The sequence below is a fragment of the Struthio camelus genome, chromosome 8 (genome assembly GCF_040807025.1).
Source record: "Struthio camelus isolate bStrCam1 chromosome 8, bStrCam1.hap1, whole genome shotgun sequence".
NCBI classification, from domain to species: Eukaryota; Metazoa; Chordata; class Aves; order Struthioniformes; family Struthionidae; genus Struthio; species Struthio camelus.
Window position 1 is genome coordinate 7,487,691 of NC_090949.1, and position 20,280 is coordinate 7,507,970.

At 45.3% G+C, this 20,280-nt stretch overlaps 2 protein-coding genes across 2 annotated transcripts in view; both read left to right on the forward strand.

The window, feature by feature from the left end:
- Nucleotides 1-20,280, forward strand: part of ALDH9A1 (aldehyde dehydrogenase 9 family member A1) — a 193,394-nt gene that overhangs the window by 160,495 nt on the left and 12,619 nt on the right. The window lies entirely within an intron of this gene.
- On the forward strand, nt 461-20,186 carry TMCO1 (transmembrane and coiled-coil domains 1). The gene is made up of 7 exons (XM_068951862.1): nt 461-681; nt 2,053-2,130; nt 5,752-5,811; nt 9,385-9,431; nt 10,070-10,137; nt 13,595-13,739; nt 19,831-20,186. Exons 1-7 carry the CDS (start codon nt 612-614, stop codon nt 19,927-19,929), a joined length of 567 nt encoding a protein of 188 aa, XP_068807963.1. The 5' UTR covers nt 461-611; the 3' UTR covers nt 19,930-20,186.

Genomic DNA, 20,280 nt, shown 5'->3' on the forward strand with positions numbered 1-20,280 from the left:
CATGCTATTGCTGCGACCGGCACGTTAACTAAGGGCACGCTCTTAGAAAGGAGGACGGTTACTCTGAGTCGAAACGTAAGTGAATGCGGTGGGCATTTTCAACGAAAAGGATCATATTTGCCCATCTCCTAAAGCATGGGACAGGTCTTCCGAGCCTTCCCCTTGGAATGGATTCACACCGACTGCCAAGGCTGGGCAGCCCCCAGGGGCCTTGGGCTGGTGGGGCCGGCAGCGCCTCTGGCTGCGGGGCAGGCGCCGGGCCTCGGCTGCGCTCTCCGAGAAGGGGGCCGAGCCCGGGGGGACAGAACTCCCACCCCCACCGCCATGACAGGCTCCCGCCAACGGTACCAGGCCGCCATCACGGCAGGTACCGCAAGGGGCGGGGTTAATATCGACGGCCGGCTCGCCCAATCAGAGCAGTGCTCGCTCACACTTCCCCCTCCCCCCGCTCTTCCCGCTTCCCCGCCTAGGCGCCACGCTGATTGGCTGGTGCCCTCTTCCGGAAGCTCGGGTGCCGCTTCCGGCGGTTGCTAGGCGATGTGGTCTCCGGTAGCTTCCGGGTTGCGGGTGGGTTTCCGGGTGCGCGGCGGCGGCGCGGGGAGAGGGACACCATGAGCACCATGTTCGCCGACACCCTCCTCATCGTCTTCATCTCCGTGTGCACCGCGCTGCTGGCCGAGGGTGAGCGGGGTGGGGCTGGAGGCGGGGGACGGGAGCGCCCGCCCACCCGCCCGGGTTGGGCGCAGGCTGGAGAGCGAAAGCGTGAAGTAAGGCTGTGATGAGTCCGGCCCGCGGGAGGCCCAGCACCTGGAGGGCGGTATAGGCAGCGCAGAGGAAGCCCGGAGCAGAGCCGGCTTGACCAAACCAGACCTATGAGCAAAGTGGGGGGGGAGCTGGGCTTTTTTTTTTTTTTTTTTTAGGTCTAGGAGGAAGAAAGGCTATGGGAGGATGTGTTAACAGTATTCAGTGCCCCCCTACAGAGAGGGCATTCGTGATCTGGGACTATTGTGGGAAGGATGTGAAAATAGGCACATTTGAAGAATGAAAATTAAGATGGCTTAGACTGGCTGTTTGAAACGGCAGGGTGGCAAAATGATAGATTACCTAGGAATGTACATGTTGCTGCTACTGCAGGTTTCTAAGGACATGTTGGGCAGATACCTTTTGAGGTGGTCAAAGTCGGAGGCTGTTTCTTCCTCCTGGCACTGGGCCACATCCCAAAATCCCTTTGCTTCCCAGAGGTGCAAGACACTGTCTTTAGAGAGCTGGGGTATGGAAAGTCCGAAGCAGAACATGATGTTTGCTTTGTGAGAATCCTGCTGCGTTGTGTTCAGGATAAGATACAATACACACATTGACTGCATCTCACAGGAGAGAGTTCTGTTCATCTCGGGAGCACATATGGGGTGCTCTTTTGCCCAGCTGGCCATCCCAGGGGCTCAGCGGCGGAGCCCTGCCATCAAACAGGGAGCAAAGGCCTCACATAAGAGCTCAGGTTAAACTCTTCACAAGCCAGAGGTTCAGCGCTTTTGGTGCAGTTATTGATCATGTTTTAGTGCAAGGGGTTAGACTGGAGAATCTGTTGAGGTCTCTTCCAGCCCGATATGTCTGTTCTCCTTTTCAAAAATGTATTCCTACTAATGGTTGAGCCCTCGTAGGAGCTGGGTTTATGCTTCTCACTTGAATTAACCGCTATGAAATGCAGCACAAAAAGATGTTTATTGCCTTAATCACCTTCTAGTTTTAAGAGGACTGACGGCAGTCAGCCGTCAAGCAAGAAGGCGATACCTAAGTCCCACAGAACAGCAGATAAGATACCTGATAACTTTTAAAGTCCTTTATAGGCACTGGTGCTGCATGGAAACTTGAAACAGGGATTTGTAAGAAAGTGATGATGTGGCTTGCTGGTGATTTTGGGGCCCTTTGCTGTACTATAATGTGGTTTTGTAGACATAACATATGTATTCCTTACATATGTATTCTCTAACTCATATTCTTATTTGTTGCAAGAAGACTTTACTTACCTAGCGACGTGGCGGATGTTTGTTTCAGGTATAACTTGGGTGTTGGTTTACCGAACAGACAAATACAAGCGATTAAAGGCTGAAGTGGAAAAACAGAGCAAAAAATGTGAGTACCTTTCAGATGTTAGAGAATGTGTCTGCTCTCCTCATTATATCCTGCTTTAGCAAACGTCCTTTTGACTATGGTCTGCGTTCTGATAAATTCCTGCCGTCTTTCCTGTTAAAGAAGAGAAGGGAGCTTTCTTCAACTTGGAGTTCTTTGGACTGTAAAATTGCAGGGTCTGGAAGCTGGGTACTGAAAGGACTTATTTCTGTCCCTAGTCCTCTCACTTTGCTAGAGGGAGGTTTAGTACTAAGACCTGTCTTAATGTCCAATTTGGCCCTCCTCTAATGCAGGACGGGAGGGAGTAAGAGATCAGTATTGACCTCTTTTCTTTTTCTGAGCATGAGTAGCCAGCGTCTATATATATAATTTATTTTAGATGCCCAAAATAAATTCACGGATGCAGTTTCTGCTTTTCGAGGAGGGAGGAGGGGAGATTAAGATCTATAATAAGAAAGAATTGAGGTTCGATGACGACCATGAGAGGTAACACAATATGTGAAGAGTAAAAATGAGGATTGATGATGTAGAGTGAGTAAAGACAAAATCATGACAGAAGGTCTGAGGTATCATCTGATACAGAAATAAATCATACTTGCATAAACTAGAACAAAAATAAATGTCCCAGAGTATTTCCATGGAGAGGGCATTGGAGGCCTGGGAGGGGGTGAATGAAAAACTAAGGGGATGGAAGGAGAAGGGAGCCAAGTGAAGAAGAGAGCGGGCGGTCAGATGTACAGCAGATACTAAAAATGAGAGGAAATGGTACACATTTGAGCATTTGAGCAGGGAGTGTTTCAACGGACCTGTCTCTATCAGAAGCCTAAGAGAAGGTGCAGAAATTCACCTGAGCTTTTAAACTCAGTTGCGCGCACTCTGTGCAAGTTGCAGCAATAAGAGATGGGCACAGAAGAACTGTGGCTGAACCCGAGCTGGTTTTACATTAGAAATGTTTCAGCAAGATGTAAATGCCCCTAGTGGGTGAGAGACCAATGTTATCAAACCATGCTCTTTCCAGTCTAGCTTGTTCCAGCCTTGCCCTGGGCCAAATAAGTCAAAGTGTGAAAGCATAGTTGTGCTTTGGTCTCAGCTCCTAAATTAGGGGCTTTTGTCAACACAGCAGTTGAGGGAGATTGCATCTACGCCTACCCCACGTTAGTTCCGCTTGCTGACAAAAACCTCTAGTGTAGGACTAGCCCCAGAAGGGCAAATCAGAGAAGCGATTGAAACCCAGCTGCAAATGAGTTAATGTCCCAGTGTGTTTGTGCTGTGGAACTCAGAAGGAGTTAGCATGGCTTGATCTCTGGCATTTAATGTTTGCTTAAGAGTTTAACTCTGGTTTTATAGCTCTCTTGATATCTAGGCTGTGAAAGCAAAAGGTGTGCAGGTCCTGCATCTCAAAATTAGTTTCCAGCTTCCCTGTTTGATTCCCTCCCCCATCCTCCCAGGTGAGACAGAAAAACAAGGAGTCACTAAAAATTCAGGCTTTTTTTGGGGGGGGGGCGGGGGGAGAGGATCCTCTATTTGCCCCTCCTCTCATGCACTAGAAGCACTGTCTAATGTCTTACAGACAACTTGAAAAGTAAACCACTTGAGCCACACCCTTCATCCATTAGCTAACATATCCAAAACAGGCAAAAACACGTGTGAGATCTTTTAAGCTCTCCCGTGAGAGTCACAAGAATCCTTACAGTTAGCAAAAACAGATGGGCTGAGTAGTATGTTTGGGCACACGTTGTTACTAGTAGTTCTTAGTTTCATCTTTCTCTACCCTCTCATTTCTGCTAAGACTTACAATGTTGTATGAAACTGGTAGAAAAATGATAGCAAGTGTTCTGGGGTAAATGTGGTAGTAAACTTGCAAGGCTGAAGTACATCTGTGATCAGAAGGGCTTCTCCAGAAGCACTGTTGTGCTGTGGGTGTTCCTGCAGACAGGCTTGTCAGACTGCCGGTACTCGGTTATTTGTCCTGCACAAACTGTAAGGGAATTATGGCTCTAGAGTACCTCAGGGATGGTGTAAGGCTCAATAGTGCTGTCTAGAGTGAAGCTGTTATCCAGAGGAGGCCTCTTGTTAGGGCTGGGAGCAATAGTTAGGCCAGAGTTGGGTCCAAGTGTTCTCCAGTTGGGGTTTGAGTCAGGGGCCCTGGAATTATTTGGACTAGGGTTAGGATAGATTGATCGCAATGGCTGAACTAGATTTGGTTTAAGGAAGGTTACCGAGAAAGCACTCTGCAAGCACTGGGTGTGTTGTCATCTGTCAGCTCTGTCCAGTACGTTCCCTCTGAGCAAACTTGCCTGGTTTGTTCCCTTGTGTTAGCCTGCCTATCAGAGATGTGCTTCTTTTATGGAGAAAGTAAATGGCTGCTCTTGCATGGTAATGTAGTAAGACACAGTTAATATCTTGTTTGGGCTAGCGTGGCTTTCTTAGCAGTTATATGGGGTTGACTCACAGATCACCTGCATTTCAGAAGCCAGCACCACAAATCCTTGTGTGACTTGGAAATTTGGCTGTCGTCTTTGTTTTAGCTGTGTTGTGATAACACAGAAGAGTTGGAGTTGGCAAGGACCTCTGGAGGTCCTCTGGTCTAACCCCCCTGCTCAGGCAGGCTTAGCTAGAGCAGGTTGCCCAGGAAATCAAGGCTAGAATTTCTGTGGTGAGCTAGTACGTAGTATAGGAGAAAAGTCCTAACGCTCACTTCTCTGAAGGTGATTACGTGAGCTGACAGGAATCAAGGATATTGGTTGGTAGAGCAGATGTGGTACAGATAAACGTGGTTTAGAATAATAAACAAAAAAGACTATGACCTGTTGTTAGGCTACAGCCATGCTTTATCATCCTCACTTACTGTAGTATTCTTGTTATTAGTCTTAAATTAAAACCTGTCTTTTACTTTGGAGAAGGCAGCTCTTCCTGCTATCAGCAGAAGAGCGTTTGCAAGTGAGCAGCCCAGTTACAAAACAAGTAGAGTTAATGTATGCTGTGATATAGTAACTGTTAGCTTTTCTTGCTGCAGCGTTAGTTGTTTGTAGATGTTTGAGTGTCTGATTTAGGATTTTAGTAACTTTGAGCTTAGGCGTTTACTTTACAATCTTGGAAATGCTTCAGTACTAATTAACTGAAGAAGAATGGAGAGGCTGTGGCCAACTGCTTGAACAGCATTTCCCCTGAGAATGCCTGCCTGTGAAGAAGGGACGTGAGAGAACACAGGCTTTCCTGTGTTCTGCTTCGCACCGCAAATAATCGGGAGTAGAGCTTGTCATAAAGCTCTCTTCATTACACTTGCTGAACCAAAAGTACTGTCTGATAATAATGACAAATCAGCAAGGGTCATTTGAACCAGCGTGGTCCCCAGGCTGATTGATTAACAATGCAATGGGTTCTTGACAGAGTTTAAAATTAACCTTTTGAAATGTTCCTAAATCACATCCTGACTTTGGAAAGTATTTTGAACTTTAAGTGTTTGGTTTGGTCAGTCTTGAGTGGATTATAAATTGCTGACTCTGAATACTTCTTAGTCCCACCTGTTCTCCAAAGAGAATAAAATGTTTTGTTTGGTAGGTGGAAGAGGGGGTTGATATCATTACGTGGACATGATGGAATATCTATCTTTGCACTTTGCAGTGGAAAAGAAGAAGGAAACAATAACGGAATCAGCAGGCCGGCAGCAGAAAAAGAAAATAGGTAAGATTGGGAGTGCAGCATTCCAAGAATAAAGGGAAAGTTCAGAAATTTCTGGAAGCGATTGTCTGCTCCTTCTTTGCAAGGATATTTATTTGAAGTGGTTCTCGGCCTGGTGACTGGAATGCAAACTCTTTTGCTTATTCTCCCAAGAGAACCGCCTCTGGATAGTTTCACTCAAATTTAGAGAAGGGCAGCACCACTGAGAGGAGCAATACTTCTACTCCTCGTTGATCTGGTTGTCTTTCTCTTTGATATGGGCCTTTATGTCCATGACTGTTGTTAACAGCTGTTCTCAAAGCTCACTGCTGCAGTACGCTGTCATCTTGCGATAGCTGTGTGATTGTGATTTCAGATATTTTGGCTTGGTTTGGTTTTTTTCCCCCCTCATTTGAACACTTCAGGGCTAAGGGTGTTTGCCCGAGTTAGCGCTTACTGTGCTTAGGTTTATTTCAACCTTGATAAATTAGAGTTCTGTTCAATTTTAAGTACTGATTTATATTTCCATTCTTTTTCATTGTCAGTATACTTAAGTAGTTCTAGGTTAAGGTAACTCTTTAAATACTGGACTATGCAAGAACACAGTGTGGTGGATTTGTAATGGGCATTAACTTTAGAAAATTCTGTTATCTGAAGAAGTCTGAAGTAAAACACAGCAAAGCCCAGTTAAATTATTGCAGAAATCATTGCAGGAACACTTCTGAGAACTCCTAGGAGTTGGTTTCCTCGTTCCTCTGTAACGCCAGGTAGTTGGATTAGTCGTTTGATTTGTACAAAGCCTGGGAATAATTATAAACATATATTCAAACAGTTCTTCCGATGTGTAAAAAAAAAAAAAAAAAAAAAAAAATCTGTTATCGCTGGACTCCTGAAGGGACAGGAACTTTCCTTGCAGATTTTCAGTTCCTAAGCTTGAATCATCCATGCATGGAATGAATATTGCTTATTGGATGGATAAGGCAGCTCTTTAATCTTATTACATTTTGTTGTTGCATGTGGTCACTTTTCAATATGTGGTAATGTGACTTTTTTGCAGGGCACCACCTAACTCGTGTTTCTAGCAGATAATATTTTATTTGTGCTTGGACTAAACTAATAAACAATAGAATCTGAGGAATTCAGATGATCCACTGATTTTTTTATATGCTGAAATAATCTTCTCTTACAAAAGAAAAACAAAGCACAAAGGGACTAAGAACAAATCTTTGGAAATGACCACTGATTTTGTTTGCTGTGATGCTTGTTGGCCAAGCTTAAGATACTCGGACTGTTTTGTGTTTGGTGTTATTTTTTGTGCAAGTGCTGCATAACTTTGGCATCTGATTTGTTTTCAGGCGGAGCTGAATGCTTAGTGATTCTGAAAAATCAGGCCCTAAATGTCAAGCTGGACATCCAGAAATGACTCACAGCTGTTAACTACTTTTGAGAACTCTGGCCTCAGTGACACTGAATATCAAATTGTTATGCAAGATGTATTGTTGTTGTAACATCAAGATTACTGGTACTGGAGTTTCCTTAAATTTTGTCATTCTAGTTCAAAAAAAATTGAACACAGACTTTACAGATAAGTCACAGTCATGGTACAGACCTGCCTCAGTTGCCATCTGTCTTGTGCGCATAACAAGGCAGGAGGTGCGCGTATGGTATTGCTGGGTTATGTAAGGGATGAATCACGCATACGCACAAGGAGATAGAATGCAAGTTGCATGGACAAACTTAATGTGGTGTTTCCTAGTTACCAAACCTTTTAATGGAAAAGTGAACTGACTAACTAATTGTGCCCAGATCGCCATTCACAGTGCTGGAACAGCAGACCTTCAGCATCATGGCACAGCCTTCTGCCATATGAGCGTAGAGTATGTTTGTTAGCTTATAACTTTGCTACTGTTCTGTTCCGTGGGCCCCCTAGAAGCAAAGAGGGTTACGTTCCCAGTAGCTCACATGAATACAGCAAAAAAATGCTGGCAAAAAAAAAAATTATTGCTATATCTTCTTGGTTTGCGCTCCAATGAGCGGAAATAGAAGAGTTAGGATTCCAGGATGCTGCTTGTTGATGACTTATCCAGCCCTCTTTCCCTGTGCCCCCACCCAGCTCCACAGTGTAATACTTAAACGCTGCTTATGCGTGAGTTGTGCAGGATTAGTCCATTTACAGAGGATGGTTGGGCACCTGAGGCCTGTTTGTTCTGAATATGTAGAAACAGGTGAGAAACAGGTCAGATATATTGGGGATCTGGGCTGTATTCCTTATCCCTGTGTAACCTTTAGTCTACCTCAGTAAATGGTTACTTATGTAGCGGAGGGAAAAAACAAGTATTTGTGCCAGACGTGATTCCTGAAGAGCTGGCCTGCGTTTGCTGAAATGTCCCAGAACAAAATTCTTCACCTTGGTCAGGAAGCAGGTGTCTGGAAAATTCCTGCCTTAGGGGATGGTTTGTGGTTGTAAGCAATTGGAAGTAGCAACGAGGATTCCAAGAAATTGGATATGGGTATTGCTGTCACTTTGCGTAACATATACTGTGGGTCTCTGTATTTGGCTTCTTTTACCGGGACCTGAGAGATAACTTTTGGTCTTCTGTGCTGTGGGCCGCTTTTATTGATACTTCAGCAGGAATCCACTGCAGAACTCGGACGCTTGGATAGCCCTTGACAGTCCTCCTGACTGTCTCCCTGTCTTTACTTCAGCTATTCCTTGGATATTTCTTCATCATCCACATCCTTGCTCCAGCTAGGCATTCTCCGAAAGCCCTGGCTGCCCCTCTGGATCCTGAACCTGAGAGAAGCGCAGTAGATGAGGTGGGATGGGGACATAGGACAAAAATGGTGATACGTGGTAGATAACACTTTAGCCCAGAGCAACTCCCTGATGAGGGGCACGAGTGCCTTCCTCAGCATCTCACAGACAACTGGGCATCTTTGGAGTTTCTGGTGACTTGAGACACTACATTTCAAAATAAGTATTTAAAAGTGGTCCCTGCAAAGCATGATAGTACACACTTTAAATTCATGCAGAAAGTCTCTTTCTTCTTTGGAGAATTCTTCAGGTGTGATAAGGGTCTGAGATCCATTACTAAGAGCAGTAGGATGTTAGAATTGCTGAAGTGCAGCTCCTGGCTCCGTGGGCCATTTGGACATCCCTTCTGAAAACTCCAAAATGAAATCATTGCTTACATAGCATACTTGCGGTGGTGAGCCTGGTGTACAGCTAATACAGACCGCGCTCCTTCAGAAGTGTGGTATGCAGGCATTGTCTTTGTTTTCTGGCCACATTGCTCATGCTATTTTGTTAGTTGGTTGAGTTGGCAAAATTGACGTTCTGTGAATTTCTCCCAGAAGTGCTGAATGTGTGATTCTAGCCTCCCCTTTTGTGCCTGCTTTGCTGCATGTTACTGTGATGGAGGAGCAGTTGACTATGTACGTTTTTTCACTTTGTACTGTCTGGCATAGAGAGCTGGAGTTGGTTTTGGAAGCGTTACTGGTTTGGAGAGCCAAGAAGGTTAAATTTTCCTGGAAATGAAAACACTCTGGTTTCTAGGTTGGTGTAACTGATGAGAACTGTTGTTTTTTGCTTTCCAGAGAGGCAAGAAGAGAAACTGAAGAATAACAACAGGGACTTGTCAATGGTAAGAAAATTAAAGTCTATTCCCAACTGCTGAAGGTTTCAGTCAGCAGCTTTCCATCAGAAAGACTTTGTTCACTTGGCAGAGATAGCAGCTCCTCCTCCTGACCGTTCTCTCTGGATTATCTCTAGTAGCTACAGATTTGGTATGATGCACAACAGTTCTCTAGCAGTTACCATTTAATCTAATCCCCAGCCTTCGTTATTGTCATATTCATAAACCTCCATGATGTTATCAAAGTAGAATTAATTTGTGTGGCTTCCTCTTGTAAGTTGTGTCTTCATAATGAGCCCTCTAGTTTTATAATTTCTCTCCCGCTCTTTCATGTGATAGGTGTATACGCTTAACAAATAAACAACCTGTGGAAGGTAACAGGACAATTCTTGAGCGCTCAGATCTTTTGTGAAGTAGCTCTTCGCATCAGTTGGCCATGCTGCGGCTACCTCTGCGCCTAGCTGTTGGCCAGACTTCTCTTTGAGAGTTCTCTGCTCTCTTCTCTTGCAATCCTTCCTGCCTTCTGAGTTGTCCGTGTTCCTTCTACGTTACAGGGGTACTATACAAAGCCTGTTCTTGAGGGCATGAGCCCTTGATCCCTCAACGTAGGCCTGTTGATGGACTTGTTTGGACCATTTTGCTTGCAGGTTCGGATGAAATCCATGTTTGCCATCGGCTTCTGCTTCACTGCCCTGATGGGAATGTTTAACTCTATGTAAGTATCAACTTTCTCGACTTTTCTTAAGTTTTCATGGTGAGTATATTCTGCTTCCTCCTCTATCATTTGAAGTGTTTTAGTGATGACATGGTCCATCTAAGAACTATAACTAGTTTATGTAAAAAGGATCAGTATTTCATATGAAGATGCAGTTCTTTGATCACAGCATGCTGCTGTTTTGCTGGAGAGGAGACGCTGCATGCTGGAGCTCTTGAATGCCATCCTTGCTGCCTGGGTGCATCTTGACCAGGGCAAGTTTGGTAGAGATCAAGCATGCAGCCAGTCTTCAGTTTCTTTGGCTTTGCTAAGTAATGTGACCAAAGAACTCTCTTGCAAGCAAAACTGTCCGGCCTCCTAGCCCTTAGGAATTGGCTCTTTTTGCAGTATTTGTTGTTTCCATATTTAAGATGTCAAGATAGAGTCAGATATTAAGAAGTCCAGGCATGGACTCTAATCTTCCTCTGCTTTAAAAATGACCTGTGAATGGTCTATTGAAAAACAGCTTCTAGGTTGCATGATGATAGAGAGCTTTGTTTCAGACATCCAAAACTGGAAGACTGCGCCTAGCTTTTGGAATTTGGTTCAGTCGTGAAATGTGAACTTCCTAAAACCTGACTAGTCTGAAGATAATATGAATATGGTTAACGTAAACTTCAGGAGACTATGTAATATCTAGGCGATAGACTTATCCTGTTAAACAGGAGCTGTTGTCTTTACATTCTTGGACACCAAAACCTTTGACTTCTCTGCTGGCAGTCCCAGGATACAGTCAATTGTTATTTTATTACAGATCTATGTATGGATACATTGGAAATGGACTGGTGTAATAGCATAACTGCCACTCTGTGGACTTTTACTTATTCAGCTTAGTTAGACTTCAGCATCAAGCTTTTATGGAATGGTAGGAAACTGGGCAGAGGAACACAGCACCAAAGGACTGTAAAATTTGGGTACAATCTTCAGTCATAGTTGTCTCATTTAACTGCAGTCCTGAGAGGGCATAGAGATGCATCTTCAGTGATGTGCCCAGGTCTCGGAGTGGAATCATGATTTGCAGTGCTACAGCTGAGGCATTAAAATGTTTGCCCAGCTCTTCAGGGACAAGATTTCCAAACCACCTATTCTGTCTAGTTTAGTAGAGTGGGAGGATGCAGTTCTGAGGCAGTTCAAAGGATGCTGTGATTGACAAATGTTACATGATTGTAAATCCTTTAAAAGGTTTAGGAAGGAAATGATCTTGGTTAAATCTTGTATGGATCCACCTTCCTTATGTATTAACCTTAAAAAAAAAAAAAAATCAGTTTATTGGTTTAGTCTCCTTTAAGACCACAAAGTTGACTTGTCTTGAGGATTCCTGTCCACATAGATAATGCTACTAACCACGGGGCTTATATGAAGCTTTTGGGATGCCTTGCCTTTAGCCGTCTAGCCTTAGAGGCCGTTCTGGGAACCTAAACATGAACAGCATGGGTATCCAGGGAGCTCAGGCTTGAGCTCTGGTGTTTGAATGGAAACAGTTTTCTTGCGAAGTCCAGCAGTTCCAAGGCTGTTGAATCAAATTGTAAAGGTTTGGCTGCTTGGCTTTGAGGCTACATAGTTAGATTTGTGATTCTGTACAGGTTGTGATGTGATTCAAGTTTTAAAAAAAAAAACAAAACAAAACACTTGTATCTGAAATGGCTGCTTTGGTGGGTTGTATCTGCACTGTCTGAAGCTTGTAGAATGGTTTAACAGAGCTGGTTCTCGCTTATGTACTGTCATTCTCTTGACATAGCAGAGCAACAGGTTGTCTCAGGAGAGTACTTCACTTATGAATTCATGAGGCTGTAGGTGCAGTATGAAAAGGAGAAGAGGGCTGACACCTGCAATGACTTTAGTCTTGTTTGCGGGTCTTTTTTCTGTTCTTGAACAAGCTCACTGTTCTGGGGAATAAAAGGAGCAGGCATACACGTACGGTGCAGATACCCGGCTGCTCTGTGGCTGGGCACCTTACCTCTGCCATATGCTTAGCAGACAACAGCCAAAATGGAAATTACTGTAATAAGTGGCTCTGTTTCTTACAATGTGGGTAATGGGATGGACCACACTGGAAGACGGCATGTTTAAACCCAAAGAGCAGAATGCTATGCTGAAGGCAAGCAGCTGAATGACTCTTGTGGCTTAGAAGGACCTCTAGGGCAGGGGGATCTGTGATGAGGTGGGGGGACTCCAGGCAGATGCACTTTCTTCTAGGAGGCAGATTAGCTTCCACGTGTCTCAATTTTCTCCTGTCAAAAATGTCTTAATACAATCAGTTCTGAACCCCTGTTGTATTCTTTTCCTGAGCTCCACGTTCCAGTGCTCCTTCATGATAGCTGTGAAAACCTGCTGGAAGAAAAAGCAGGTACCTCAGGGTGCTACTGCTGAAATATTTATCATTCTCACAGCAGGAATAACGCAGAATTTTAAACCGCTGGGGGATGTTACAATGAGATAAACATCCGTTCTTAGGTCTCCTGCCAAACCGCCTGTGAGATGTAAACAAAGTCGGTGTACGTTTGAGCTGTAGCTGTGTGAATGCATCTCCACAGGAAAGACTGCTCATTTAGGATCTCGCGAAACAAGAAACACCTGTTAGAAAATCAGTGCATGCAGAGAAAATAACATCCAAATATGCACATGCTGATGAGGCAGCATACACACTTTACTTCAAAGGGTTGGGTTGACTGTCTGGGTTGGGAGAAATCTTTGCAAACTGGCCAGAGTTTGCACTTTGCCTGACGCCCTGGAATGCGGACCTGGAGGAGCTCCAGGAGTAGGACAGGCTGCTTGGAATAGTTAATGTCATCCTGCTTCTGCACTGCCGCCTCCTTCAGAGCTAGTGCAGAGAAGACTATTGTTATTCAAAAGCATTCTCTCAATGGTTATCGTACACCTTCTTGTGCTGAGAAATATAGCTGCTCTGTGAAAGGAAAAAATGTTCAGTTTATGCTCTGCTTAAAGCAAAGAGTTTGTCTTCTTGCAGTAACTGCATTACAGCAGAGTGGCAGTCATCCATCTTTTAGTCGAGCGTTGCCTGTGTTCTGGGGAGAGATCTGCTACGTTTGCAGTTTACTTATACCTTTTATTTAAAAGCCAAAACACCAACCAAGATTTTTCTGAACCTACAGCTTGTCCAGGTGACCACTTATAAATCACTGTGAAACGCCGTCTCGTACCATGAGGGTTCCCATGAGGGAAGCCTATTTAACCTTTGAATGAGTGGGGTATCTGAGGTGGAGGCCTGTGTGAGAGAGGTACTTCGTCTCTTTGCTGTAGTGTATGTAGAGGTGGGCTGGGGAAGGCAGCATGGCTTTTACAGCCTTCCAGGTGGTCTCATCTGCTCTGATGGTCTGTTGGAGGTGCTCACTTGTTTCTTCTACAGCCAAGGACTCTGTTAATGTCCTCAGTTGTGATCCAGCGCTTTCTTTTCCAGATTTGATGGCCGAGTGGTGGCAAAGCTTCCTTTTATCCCCCTCTCATACATTCAGGGTTTATCCCACCGCAACCTTCTGGGTGAGGATTACACCGACTGCTCCTTCATTTTCCTCTACATTCTCTGCACGATGTCTATCAGGCAGGTGAGTACACTGTGTCTCTTGCATGCCTGGAGCAGGGAAGGCATATCTTCACCACTCATAAAGAAGAGTCAGTTACTGTTGACCAGTTTTTGCATGTATACTCTTTGATCTGCTTGTGACTTTCATGCATGTCTTTATTCCTAGGCTTCACACTCAAAGCAATTGTGGGCTGGGAGCTTACAAACAGCCACTATCCTGAAATATGTGGAAGACTTGACTAGAGGCATCGAGATTGCTTCAGAGTGCTGGGACACAATTGGAAGAAACAGCTTCCTTCCTTGTGTCCATCTCTGATAACTTTGTGGATTGCCATGGTTAGCCTTCAGCAAGAGACAGGTTGTCGCCATCAGAAGGCAATATAAGTACTACTTCTTCCCAATTATGACTTCTGTAGTAATATGAGAAAAGAGAAGTGTAGTGTCTTCAGGGGAATCTTCCTTGTTGGCTTGAGGCCTGTAAAGGCTCAGTCAGCCCAAGAAAAGTGGAGAAAGAGTTAAACCTGTTCTTTTGCTTTTGTCCTGCCTGTTTGTAACAGCCTGACTTTCCAGTCTTAGAGAACTTTACCTTTGAGTAGAGTCTCTCCCAGTATGAGGAACACGACTCGGAAAGGGAGCCTAGTGTGATAACCCAAGAGTAGGCCACCTGTAGCTGCCCAACAAATCTGGTTAGTCCCGTCTTTTGCAAAAAGCAGCATTAGCCAGGATAAGGGGAAGTGCGTGGTCAAGTATAGGCTGTGTCATCCAGCTGGATGACACCCATGTGTAGTTGCAGTGATGCATTGAGGTGAGGATTTGACTGGCTGAATGGCTGGTGAGGACAAGTGGGCCTTCTCAGCGCAACCAGAAGTCTACTTTGTTTGCCATACTTCCCCTGGAAGCGCTAGGGAGAAATTAATAGACTCTGGGGGTTGGATGAATGCCGGCGCAATTAGCTGCGAATTATCTGCCCCTCTATATTTATATTTCCGTTTTCTTTGATTCACTTCCTGAATTCTTGCTGCTTTTCTCCTTGACCGACTTGTTGCTTTTCCTCAGGAGGTGCCAAGGGACTTAAAGACTTAAAGCAGATCAGTAAAGGGAAGTGACATGTTATGCCAGCTGCTGTCAGAAGTTTGGATGAGCTTGATGAGGCAGCTTAGTAATAGAAAGTTAGTTCCTTTAGTCATAAAGTGCATGTTAATGAATCAAATTCTCCATAATTCTCCCCAGCGGGTGCTTATGTTGAAGTGCGTTTGTCTGGTGCTGTGCAAAAGCAAATAATGAATCATAAAATAATTTAGGTCGAAAGAGATATCTGGAGATCGAGTGATCCACCACCCCCTGTTCAGAGCAGGGCCATCTTCAGAGACGCAAAGATCAGGGGCCTTCCTCATTGTGTTCTCTCCAAGGCAAATCTTGTTTTGCTCGCCAGTAACTGGAGAAGTGAATGCTGCTTTGAAAGAAATGAGGCATTTTCAGCTTCTTGGATCACCTCCCTGACTTCCTGGGATGCTGCAGTCTGATGCTGCATGCTGACAATCTTGCATGGTTCTGCTCTATGTTACCCACCTGTTATGTGGAACGTCCCTTCTTTCCAGTGCTACAGGTTATTATATGAAACCAAATAGCACTGTCTGCAAGATTTTTCTGCACCATTTGGGTTGACTGGGGATTTCCATTGCTGAAAAAAAACCCATGGATTTTTTTTGTCCAAAAATACAATTCCTGTGGTTAATTCTAGTCCTGGGCGTTTCCTGCTGTTGCCTCTTGTGAAATGAGCAGCAGCATGAACTGAGTGGTGGGGCACTCTGGTTTGGAGAGAAACACTGAGCTTTTTGAAGAGTGGACTTCCAAGAGAAATTCTGGCAGAAAATTGTCCTCATGCAGAAGAGTTCCTCCTAATGGTCTCATAGTGGGAGTGGGGTGGGGGAAGGAGGTTTACTTTATCCCTTTGGAGAAGGGTGTTTCTGCTCTGACCGTTTTTTCAGACCGCAGCCTTAGCGGTGCTCCTTTGTCTACGTGATTGCAGTTAATGATACTGCACTTCTTCAGCCAGCTGCTGGGCAGTTCTAAGTTTTGCTATCCTTGCCCTGTGGAGTGAAAGGCAGAGGCCAGCTGCATTGGTTTGTGCAAGAGTTAGGAACAGAAGCTGTGACTCCTGGCATCCTGCTTCTGGCTTTATTACTGTCTGAAGGAACTTTACATGATAACAGCATTGGGAAAAGGACTTTGAAGGGGTGTGAGAGGCCAGGGGAGAGGGGAGGAAAGCAATTATAGGCTTAAAACGGTGCCAGAGACTTGCTTTCAGTGCTGTGACCGTAGAGGTAAAAGCTTCATGACCTTTTGAGTTCCACTGCGTGCAAAAGGGGAAATCTCGCCAAGTCAGCCTCAAAAGAGCTGTTGGCCCCAAGGGAGGAGTGAGACTTGGTAGGACTGAGTGTCTGGCTTGATGCTGCTGACAGGAGAGGCAGGAACAGAAGCCAGGGAACAGGTTGTAAACAAGCTAAAAAGACCGTGCAGCCCTCAGCCTTTTCTTAGAACCTGGAGCTGCCTGTGAAGGGATTGAAGGCAGGGAAGAGAGACATCCCTGTGGAGCTTAGAAGCAGAGGAACTCCCGTGTATGTGAAAGACCAGCAATCCTGAGGGAGATGCAGGGGAGTATGCAAGGATGGGGAGAAATGAACTGGCTGGTAATTAAAGTGACATTAATGGTATGGGCAGGAGCAGCATCAGGCAGCCTCTTCGTGCAATCCTCAAGCACGTGGGGGTAAAAAAACAAAAAAAACTCTTCAAACGCTGACTGGAAAGCTTGTTGCCTGTGACCTGGCCAGCATCTCCTGAAATAGTCGATTTGCGGTGAGTAACTTCCTTTGCGCTGTTCCCAGCTCTCCCTGGCACGTAAATCCTGTCCCCTAGTTCCTCCTGCCTTCCTGTTTGGAGAGAGGAGGGTTGCTGGGAGAGGCCTTCCAAGGGTCCTTGAACCGTTGGGTTTCAGCTGGGAAAGTCTGTTGCTGGGCGTGAGGCACAATGTCAGAGTTGCATCCTCTGTCCGTGCTCCTGTTACTGTGCTCCCAGCTTTCACCTGTGCAGTTTGTGGAGAGGAATATGCTGCTGTTCCTTGGGCGTTTGTTGGTCTTCACTTCCTTTTCACACAAGCCTGAACTGTAGGTTAGGTCTCTTCTCTCTGAAACGTACTCCCAGTGGGAAAAGAGGTTAGCAATTATCCTTACTGCCAGGATTGCGCTTTTCCCACACAGCCTGATCTTGGGGCGAGGAATCACTCACTGCCTTGTCTCTGAGGTCCCGTTTGAGTTTGAAGACAAAAGCAGAAGCAGCTCCCATCCTGCCTGTGATCATTTATGAAGAGGGTTAAGAAGAGCTCGGATAAGGAATTTGTATGCTTAGGTTTTGTCATCTTCCCTCCCTGCTCCTGAAAGCGATGGTGCTGCTCATGTTGGAAGTAGACTCGGCAAGGTGTGCCTGTGCGATGTGGAGTGCAGCAGACACAGCAGGTTTCTGCTGGACCTTGCCCCAGCCCTGGTGTTTCCAGCTGCATGCACGATGGCATTGCTGTCCAGCAAAACTGGCTTTGCAGCTAGAGCATGAGGCTAGCTGCCTTCCCTAGTAGAAAGGGGACTGCGGTGGAAGGATAATGCTGGCTAGGGTGGCTGTAGACTTGAACCCACTCGAATCCAAATGGGCTATCGTCTCTCTTCCTCTTAGAACTGTTCAAGCTGGTGGAGTAGGATTTAGCGCTACAAGTTTGCTTTTGTCCTGGTTCTTACGGGAGTGGGGAGGAGGCAGCGCATGCTGCTTGTTCCCACTGATGCTCTACTAGCATCTCTGCTCTAGCTTTGCACTGACATATACAGGGTAGGATCCAAGTCCTGCCTGCTGCTGACTCTGCAGCACCCTCTAGTGTTGCTGAATCCACGCATGAGCGACTTGTTTTCTGTTCAGTCCTCCTCTTAGCTGAGAGAGCCCTGAGAAGGGGAACCGCATGAGGGAGTCGCCCACAGTAAAATGCTCTCCTTTATGCGTTCGGTTCCTACTACTCGCGGCTGACTTATGCAGGCCACAGATGTAATTGTGCTATGGACAAAGATGCTCGGGGTGGTTTTGCAAGGTCCAATTTTGCGCTCTCTGGGCTTAAAGTACAGTACCACAGAAATGTGGCTAGACTTTTTCCACAGCTAGCTCAGAGCTGGAAACAGTTGAGCTGTATTTGTGTGGTGCAGCATGTGAGTTAAGAGAGTCTGGCTCCTTCCAGGCAAGCCTAAGGTGCATCTTCCCTGCATGCCTGGGACTGCTGAAGCACAGCATGGTGCTGCTGCTCAGACCAGCTGGTGGCTGGAGCCTTTGAGGTGGGTTAAGGCTCAGGTACCCAGAGCTCTGGGGAACACGGTCAGTGAAACTGTTCCACAGGCAATTGGACTTGCACCGAGCTAATGCTGCTAAAGATGCTCATGTGAGACCACGCAAATGTCTGCAGTGCACTCCTGTGGTGTCTCCTGGTGCTGTGTTACCCAGGCATTCCTGGAGAATAGCGTACCTGAGCCTCTTTGCCTCCAGGTGATGGAGAATTGCTCAGTAGGTAGCTTCTGAATTGTTATGAGTCCAAGTATGCTTACTGTTTAGCAGGTATCCCACAAGGCCCTGCTACATGTATATAATAATCTGTAGGAAACAACAGCCATATTTAAAGGCTGTCTGGTAAACGATAGTGTTGTATCCTGTTATTTATCACTTGTATTTGTTTTGAGCAGATACTGTGAAACTGTCATTCCTATTTAGTGTTCCCTTCCTTTTCTTTCCCATTTATGTGTGGGCTGAAGCCTTCCTTTCCATAGCATCCACCCAAATGATTCCTTTTTTTTTTTCTTCCCCCAAGCTTAGCTACTCTGGGAGCATGAAACTCATCTGCCTTTAAGTTTGTTTCCCTTCTATGCTCAAAAAGTTAAAGAACTGTATGACCTTACTAGCTGACCTGTCCTGCCAATTGTTTTAGAGAAGTCATTCAGGTTTGAAGTGAACTCTCCCTCCTGTTGTCTGGGCAGCCAGGGCTCAGCTGATAACAGAGAGACAGACAGTCATTTCTTCCCTTGCATCAGATTTCCCTGTTTTGCCAGCACTGCATAAGCAGCATTTACAGCTCTAGTTATTTACGGTGAAGGATGCAATCTAAAGAACTGGTAGCTCTTTTGTAGTTGCACCGTTGCAAATTTTAAAAGGAGTTTCACAAAAATCAGAAAAGCTCTGACTTTTAAAATGTTCTGCTGTGAATTTTTTTTAGCTAATACCCTGACTCTGCTACTTCATCTTGTTATTTTTGCACTGAAACACACTGCTCAGATGCAAATGACTTTTTTTAACAAATGAGAACACAGAGGAGGTCATTTCAATAGTCAGTTTTTTGGTTTTGCTACGTATGTGTTGTTATACTGCATGTCTCCTGCAATCCCCTGTTCCTGTCTGTATCGTTAGCATTCGTTAATTATGTGTCTACATTTCTAGCTGGAATTTGGCACTTTCTCTGACCCAATTTCAGGCTGCATTATGTGAGAGCCTTCCTTGCTGGTTTGCAGACCCTCAGGCTCTGGCTTGTTGATGGTGGTTTCTGGAACTTGTGAAAACTGAAAGCTGCTTTGTTTCAGCCTGCAAAGAGATGCTGGGACCCGCTCCTGCGTGTGCGTTGCAGCTAAATTGCAAAGATAACTATTGTAGGTTGATTCAAACCAACCCAGGTGCAAAGACTAGTTTGTAACTGTGAATCTGCCAAGCAACTACCTTTTGTGTAGCTGGAGGTGGAAAAGAAGCGGATTACTATCCTCTGTTGAAATTCTAACTTAGCTGCAAGTAGGTTTTTGGGGGCCTGGAAGAGACAGCCCGGTTTTAATTGTAGCCATTGTAGATGATTGTTTGGCTCTATGCTGTTTGTTTTGTTTTCTTTGAATGGATAGAGAGGGATCCATTGTATATTGGCAGACTGGTAAAGCTCAGTGGGTGAGAACTTGGAATCTGCACTTGTCAGCAGAGCTGGGATTTTTTTCCTCTTTGGTAGCTCCTTTGTCGTGGCATAACACTGTCCTGCTCTTCTGTTCTTGTTTTTGCAGAACATCCAGAAGATGCTTGGCCTTGCTCCTTCCCGGGCTGCCACTAAGCAAGCAGGGGGCTTCCTTGGCCCACCACCTCAGGCAGGGAAGTTCTCCTAAAACACAGTCACAGCCTCCAGCCCAGGTCTGACAGCTGCAGCAGACTGCCTTCGGGGGTAACGAGATTGGATTCTACATCAGGCTTCCCGTGTGTTCAGAAACAGCCTTTGGAGCGTTGGCCACAGTCTTGGAAATGTCTTGCATATGGAGTATTCTACCAGCAGCTGTTTGCTCATCCACACAAAGAAAGTTCTCAGAAGATAACTTGACCTTTTTTTTCTGATGTTTCTGAGAAATAAATGGTATGGGCATGTTGATTTAGATGTCTCTTAATTGTGGTATAGGATCAGTAGAACTATCTTAATTTAAGAGCGCAGTTGATTTAGTCTGTGGCATGGAAGTCAACTCTGA

Excerpts from the sequence above, each read along its gene's own strand:
- TMCO1 (XM_068951862.1), top strand. The coding sequence starts at position 612 with ATGAGCACCATGTTCGCCGACACCCTCCTCATCGTCTTCATCTCCGTG. Across the intron at positions 5,812-9,384 it reads GCAGCAGAAAAAGAAAATAG|AGAGGCAAGAAGAGAAACTG; the intron begins GTAAGATTGGGA and ends TTTGCTTTCCAG. Across the intron at positions 13,740-19,830 it reads GCACGATGTCTATCAGGCAG|AACATCCAGAAGATGCTTGG; the intron begins GTGAGTACACTG and ends TTGTTTTTGCAG.